This window comes from Nerophis ophidion, linkage group LG01, assembly GCF_033978795.1.
Source record: "Nerophis ophidion isolate RoL-2023_Sa linkage group LG01, RoL_Noph_v1.0, whole genome shotgun sequence".
Lineage (NCBI taxonomy): Eukaryota > Metazoa > Chordata > Actinopteri > Syngnathiformes > Syngnathidae > Nerophis > Nerophis ophidion.
This window is the reverse complement of record NC_084611.1, coordinates 24,035,049-24,042,822: the sequence shown is the minus strand read 5'-3', so window position 1 is coordinate 24,042,822 and position 7,774 is coordinate 24,035,049. Positions and strand designations below refer to the sequence as shown.

At 42.5% G+C, this 7,774-nt stretch overlaps 1 protein-coding gene across 1 annotated transcript in view; it reads right to left on the bottom strand.

Annotated features, from left to right (window-relative positions):
- Positions 1–7,213, bottom strand: part of ptger4a (prostaglandin E receptor 4 (subtype EP4) a) — an 8,493-nt gene extending 1,280 nt beyond the window's left edge. Inside the window, exons 1-2 of the mRNA XM_061899189.1 lie at positions 6,241–7,213; positions 1–1,060 (exon numbers count right to left, since the gene is read on the bottom strand). The exon at positions 1–1,060 is cut by the window's left edge and continues 1,280 nt beyond it. Coding sequence (XP_061755173.1) covers positions 533–1,060; positions 6,241–7,032 — 1,320 coding nt within the window. The 5' untranslated portion in view covers positions 7,033–7,213 and the 3' untranslated portion in view covers positions 1–532. The remainder of the gene's footprint in view (positions 1,061–6,240) is intronic.
- Positions 7,214–7,774: the final 561 nt, after the last annotated feature.

Below are 7,774 nucleotides of genomic sequence, written 5' to 3'. Positions count from 1 at the left end.
TTTCCTTCTAGTCCTTCACTCTAAATTTCCTCATCCACGAATCTTTCATCCTCGCTCAAATTAATGGGGAAATTGTCGCTTTCTCGGTCCGAATAGCTCTAGCTGCTGCTGGCTATGATTGTAAACAATGTGAGGATGTGAGAAGCCCTACAACCCGTGACGTCACGCGCACATCGTCTGCTACTTCCGGTAAAGGCAAGGTTTTTTTATCAGCACCAAAAGCTGCGAACTTTATCGTTGATGTTCTCTACTAAATCCGTTCAGCAAAAATATGGCAATATCGCGAAATGATCAAGTATGACACATAGAATGGACATGCTATCCCCGTTTGAATAAGAAAATCTCATTTCAGTAGGCCTTTAAAGTGTTTACGTTTTTTTAACCCTTTAAGACCCTTTATGTTGGGAAGTTCAACATCCTGGACTTTCTTGCTGCAGCCAACAGTGCTAAAATGTTCTTTGTCAGCGTTGTTTTCCTTGACTGATTGACAGTTCCTGTTTTGAATTTGCTCCTAAATATTGGGTGGGTTAAGTCAAATGCATTTCTCCTGCATTGTCTCAGTGCTGAGCGACACCTGTAAAGCTGGGTCCTTTACCGGGGAGGCGTGGGGGTCCTTGAACACATGGGCCCTGTCCCCGTCCTGCTTACAAGTCTTGGTCACCTGCAAGTGTCTCCACGATGAAGACCACACAAGCTTCTCCTCTTTGTGTACCTCCTTCACCTGGGGGAAGTGCAGGAAAGTCTGGGAGGCGATATCCCGAAGTTCGCTGGACGGCAGCGAGTTTGAGTCTGGCTTGGAGATGACCGAGGAGCAGGGAGGAGCGATGTCCTTGCAGGGCAAGCTTCCTTTGATCTGCTGCCTGCTCCTGGCGCCCACCTTGCAGAATAGACACTTTATGTTCTCCACCAGCTGGAGGAGGACGGCCTTGCGCAGCAGGATGTAGATCCAGGGGTCAAGGATGGGGTTAAAGGAGGCGAAGCGAATGGCCGTCAGGTCAGGGTTAATGTCCAGGCGCAGTTCTACTGGAGGCTTGTAGAGCTGGTTCAAAAACACCTGAGCCTGCAAAGGTAGAATACAAATACAGATGAATTGAAGCCTAATCATCGAATTGGTCATTCTGTTTAAAAACAAATCTCATAATCCCCATTGAAATGTATTATGTTTGCAGATAATACAAAAGTATTTTGTTCAGGAGAACACTTCAAAATGTTGAGGTCTAGTTGCTTCAGCTAAAAAATTGGTTTGATATTACCATATTTTTCGGAGTATAAGTCGCTCCGGAGTATAAGTCGCACCTGCCGAAAATGCATAATAAAGAAGGAAAAAACATTTAAGTCGCACTGGAGTATAAGTCGCATTTTTTGGGGGAAATTTATTTGATAAAACCCAACACTAAGAATAGATATTTGAAAGGCAATTTAAAATAAATAAAGAATAGTGAACAGGCTGAATAAGTGTAGGTTATATGACGCATAAATAACCAACTGGGAATGTGCCTGGTATGTTAACGTAACATATTATGGTAAGAGTCATTCAAATAACTATTACATATAGAACAAGCTATATGTTTACCAAACAATCTGTCAGTCCTAATCGATAAATCCCATGAAATCTTGTACGTCTAGTCTCTTACGTGAATGAGCTAAATAATATTTGATATTTTACAGTAATTTGTTAATAATTTCACACATAAGTCGCTCCTGAGTATAAGTCGCACCCCTGGCCAAACTATTAAAAAAAAACTGTGACTTATAGTCCAAAAATACAGTAATACGTTATCATTAAATGATAAGAAAACTAGATTTATGGTGTTTAGTGGTGTAAGGAGAGATTGTGAAGTAAAATTCAAATTAAATCAAGTGGAAATTGATAGAGTATATGAAACTGAATTCTTGGGAATAATAATTGATCATAAATTATGTTGGAAACCGCATATTGAATATAATAAAGGGAAAAATATCCAAATCCATTGCTATTCTTTATAAAGTAGGAAACATGCTGAATAAGAAATGTCTGCATATATGAATTAATTATTTTCCATCCATCCATTTTCTACCGCCTATTCCCTTTTGAGGTCGCGGGGGGCGCTGGTGCCTATCTCAGCTACAATCGGGCGGGAGGCGGGGTACACCCTGGACAAGTCGCAACCTCATCGCAGACATTATTCTTTTATTTTTAAATATTTAACATATTGTGTTGAAGTTTGGGCAAATGTTTATGAATGATAAATGGGTTTTACTTTTATAGCGCTTTTCTACCTTCAAGGTACTCAAAGCGCTTTGACACTATTTCCACATTCACCCATTCACACACACATTCACACACTGATGGAGGGAACTGCCATGCAAGGCGCTAACCACGACCCATCAGGAGCAAGGGTGAAGTGTCTTGCTCAAGAACACAACGGACGTGAATAGGATCGAACCAGGAACTGTCAGGTTTCTGGCACGGTCACTTTCCCCACCGCGCCACGGTGTCCCAAAACAAAACAAACATAGACCCAATAATTAAACTTCAAAAAAGGGTAATTATAATAATACACAAAGTGTGCTACTATGAACCTACCAATCCACTATTCATAAGTTATAATATGTTAAAATTTTCAGATATTGGATTTTTAAAAACAATGGAAATTATGTTTCCAGTATAGAACAACAGCTTTCCGGCTTGTATTCTTAGGTTTTTGTAAATTAAGAGGAGAAAACTAAGATTTTTGAAATAGGTAAAGTAAGAAGGAATATAAAATAGAAATGTATTTCAGTTTTAGGAGTTAAATGGTGGATCAAGCTCAGTGATAAGTGGATGACATGTAGTTATTTGTTAAGGTTTAAGAAAGCCCTGAAAGTTGAAATAATGGAAAATTATTAAATATAGTAACATTTACTGTCATCCTATTAATTTTTTGAACGTTGATGTTACAGGCAATCTAATTTTTAGTGAATGTACAGGATAGGCAAAAATAAGCCCTGGCTTCAGCCTATTCCTTTTTGCGGTCATTTTTTTCTTTTTCTTTTTGTGTGTAAATGTTAAATATGTGCTGGTAAATTAATGACACAAAATGGTTTATTATGATTATATGACCCAAAAAAAACTAATTTAATTCATTCATTCATGTAAAAATGCCAAACTATCCACTTTTAGGTATGGAGATTTGAATGTAATATATACGATAATATTGCAGATTTAAGTATTTTTAGTGGAATTTAATAAAGTAGAGTAAAATAGTTTTGCATTACTTTGTTACTATGCAAAACGAAACTAAAACCGAACTGGTTTAAAAGTCAACAAAAACTCAATGCTGGACAACAGCAAAGACTTACAGCGTGTGGAGCTAAGACGGCGTCCACTAAGTACATCCGAACATGACATGACAATCAGCACTGTCCCCGCAAAGAAAGATGGCGACAACTTAAATAACCTCAATTGCTAAAACAAAACAGGTGCGGGAAATAGCGCTCAAGGAAAACATTAAACGTCTACAGGAAATGCCCAACAAAACAGGAAAAGACACCAAAATAGGAGCACAAGTCAAGAACTAAAACACTACGCACAGGAAGACACCAAAAAAACTCCAAATAAGTCACGGCGTGATGTGACAGTACTTTGAGACTAGAGCTTAAGTGTTGCATGGTTGGTTATAGTTTGAATTCATATCCAACAATTGCGAGAAATACTTTTTATTGTCAAAAATTGGCCGCTGAGTTTCATTTTTTTATGTTTTCTGCTGGTGGTATGCCTCGGGATTTTTTCAATGACAAAAATGTGCCTTGGCTCAGAAAAGGTTGAAAAACACTGAAGTAATGAACACATTTAGAACAGCGGTTTCTTTCATTCAAAAATTTCAGCTCACTTTTATACTTAGCAAACTCATCCCGCGGGCCGGATAAAACCTGCCTGTACGTTAGACACACTTGGAATAGTAGTTTAGCGTACTTGATTGATTGATTGAAACTTTTATTAGTAGATTGCACAGTTCAGTACATATTCCGTACAATTGACCACTAAATGGTAACACCCGAATAAGTTTTTCAACTTGTTTAAGTTGGGGTCCACGTTAATCAATTCATGGTACAAATATATACTATCAGCATAATACAGTCATCACACAAGTTAATCATCAGAGTATATACATTGAATTATTTACATTATTTACAGTCAAGGGGTGGGATGTGGAGGGGGGGGCGGGGTAGGTATGGTTGATATCAGCACTTCAGTCATCAACAATTGCATCATCTGAGAAATGTACATTGAAACAGTGTAGGTCTGACTTGGTAGGATGTGTACAGCAAGTAGTGGGAATAGAGGGATCAGAAAGCATAATAACAAGTATATACATCTGATTATTTACATTTGATTATTTACAATCCGGGAAGGTGGGGTATGGAGGGGGGGAGGGTGTTAGTCTAGGGTTGAAGTTGCCTGGAGGTGTTTTTTTAGTGCGGTTTTGAAGGAGGACAGAGATGCACTTTCTTTTACACCTGTTGGGAGTGCATTCCACATTGATGTGGCATAGAAGGAGAATGAGTTTAGACATTTGTTAGATCGGAATCTGGGTTTAACATATTTTGTGGAGCTCCCACTGGTGTTGTGGTTATGGCGGTTAAGGAAGTAGTTTGACATGTACTTCGGTATCAGGGAGGTGTAGCGGATTTTATAGACTAGGCTCAGTGCAAGTTGTTTTACTTTGTCCTCCACCCTGAGCCAGCCCACTTTGGAGAAGTGGGTAGATCTTTGGTGGAGGTCTAGAAGTAATCTGACTAGCTTGTCCTGGAATGTTTGTAGTCTAGATTTGAGGGTTTTGGAGGTGCTGGGGTACCAGGAGGTGCAAGCGTAATCGAAAAGGGGTTGACCGAGAGTTCCCGCTAGAATCTTCAAGGTGCTTTTGTTGACCAGAGAGGAGATTCTGTAGAGAAATTTCGTTCGTTGGTTACTGTAGTTATAATGAATCATAATAATACATTATTTTTTCATTATTAATATGACTATAATTGGGCAGCACGGTGGAAGAGGGTTAGTGCGTCTGCCTCACAATACGAAGGTCCTCAGTAGTCCTGAGTTCAATACCGGGCTAGGAATCTTTCTGTGTGGAGTTTGTATGTTCTCCCCCGTGCCTGCTTGGGTTCCCTCCAGGTTGATTGGCAACACTGAATTGGCCCTAGTGTGTGAATGTGAGTGTGAATGTTGTCTGTCTATCAGTGTTGGCCCTGTGATGAGATGGCGACTTGTCCAGGGTGTACCCCGCCTACCGCCCGAATGCAGCTGAGATAGGCTCTAGCAACCCCCGCGACCCCAAAAGTGATAAGCGGTATAAAATGGATGGATGGATGGATGACTATTAGTGCATCTCCTGGGGGTTAACTCTCCCCCTGTCGTCAAAAACTAGTGACACCTTTTTCTAAATTTAAAGGCCTACTGAAATGAGATTTTCTTATTTAAACGGGAATAGCAGGTCCATTCTATGTGTCGTACTTGATCATTTCACGATATTGCCATATTTTTGCTGAAAGGATTTAGTAGAGATCGTCGACGATAAAGTTCGCAACTTTTGGTCGCTAATAGAAAAGCCCTGCCTTTACTGGAAGTTTGTGTGCGTGACGTCACGAGTTGCAGGGCTCCACACATATTCACATTGTAAGAGCAATTCGGATCCAAAAAAACGACAATTTCCCCATTAATTTGAGCGAGGATGAAAGATTTGTGAATTAGGATATTGATAGTGAAGGACTAGAAAGAAAAAAAAAAGCGACGGCTACGGGCGGCGGCAGTGTGAGCGTTTCAGATGTAATTAGACACATTTACTAGGATAATTCTGGGGGTGGGGGGGTTGGATGTGAGCCTTTTTTTTTTCTTCTTTGTCATGAAAAAGGGAGGTTTTTGTGGTTGGTGCACTAATTGTAAGTGTATATTGTATTTTTATGTTGATTTAATTAAAAAAAAATATATAAATATATATATATATATATATATTTAAAAAAAAATAAAAATTAATAAAAAAATTATTCTGTGGCCCGATTGATACCGGGCCGCAGAGGAATTGTTTTATTCATTTTTATTAAAAAAATAAATAAATAAAAAAATTGGGGGGGACCACTGATTTATATGACATTCAAATTGCTATGCCTAAAAGTTGATAGTTTGGAATTTTTACATTAACAAATATAAAAAGCCTTGAGAGAAAATAATATCCAAAACAACACCGTGCGTAAAAATGTGCGTAAAGGCAAGAAAGGCCGACTTACAACCAGTGGAATGGAGCAGATGAGCACCACCGCCGAGGTTCCTATGAGCAGGATGACCATCTGGATCTCAGCCCCGGCCAGACGGCGGAAACTGCGGCCCCTCTTGCGCGGATCCACGTCGCGTCCGAGGTCGGTCCCCAGCGACGTCCTGCGCACGTAGCGCCGGTGCATGCGTATGAGCGCGCCGCACACCAGCACGTTGCACAGCACCGTGGCCAGTATGAGCACCGAGCTGAACCCGGCGTACATGAAGTTGAACGCCGCGTCGCTCGTCGTGTTGCTCCGCCACTCCAGGAAGCACCAGGTCTGCGGGTACTGCTTCTGGACTCTGCCGAAGCCGACCACGGGCAGCGCGCAGAAGAGCGCGTTGGACACGTAGATGGCGAGCAGCGTCAGCCCGGCCAGCCTCTGGTCCACGTAGTCGTTGTAGAAATAGGCATGGTTGATGGCGATGTATCTCTCCACGGACATGGCGCAGATGATGCTGAGGCCGGCCAGGGAGAAGAAGATCATGGTGAAGCCGAAGTACTGGCACAGAGGCTCCCCTGCGGGCCAGGAGCCCTTCACGTAGGTGGCGATGGTGACCGGGCTGGCCAGCAGGGTGCCCAGCAGGTCGGTGACGGCCAGGCCGCACACCAGCGTGTAGAAGGTGGTCTCCTTCTGCTCCTTGCGGGACTTGCACAGCACCACGATGGCGATGACGTTGCCCGCCACGCCGAACATGAACATGATGGACGGGATGGTGGGGATCATGGTGCGGCCCGTCATGGACTGCTCGCCCACGCTGCCCATGGTCTTGGGACCTCACTGGACGCGGACTTCATCTACACGCCAGGACCTCCACTGCTGGAGGGGATCAGATCGTCTCGCCTGTAGGAGAACATCTTGTTAGGAAAAGTTGCGTCGTGAGAGGAGCAGGACTGAACAGAGATGAATGCAAGCAGCAACGCACTGATCTCGTTCTTCTTCTTCATTCAAACGTCCCAGGAGTCCCGCCCACTGTCCTCACGTCACAACCACACCCACTCTATTGCAGTCTTCTTTTGAGACGCCCCTTTTTTTTAATGATGGTGGACAAATCTCACTAAATCAGTGGTTCTTAAAGCAGTGGTTCTCAAATGGTGGTACGCGTACCCCTGGGGGTACTTGAAGGTATGCCAAGGGGTACGTGAGATTTTTTTTTAAATATTCTAAAAATAGCAACAATTCAAAAGTCCTTTATGAATATATTTATTAAATAATCCATCCATCCATTTCCTACCGCTTATTCCCTTTTGGGTGCGCGGGGGGCGCTGGCGCCTATCTCAGCTACAATCGGGCGGAAGGCGGGGTACACCCTGGACAAGTCGCCACCTCATCGCAGGGCCAACACAGATAGACAGACAACATTCACACTCACATTCACACACTAGGGCCAATTTAGTGTTGCCAATCAACCTATCCCCAGGTGCATGTCTTTGGAAGTGGGACGAAGCCGGAGTACCCGGAGGGTACCCACGCATTCACGGGGAGAACATGCAAACTCCACACAGAA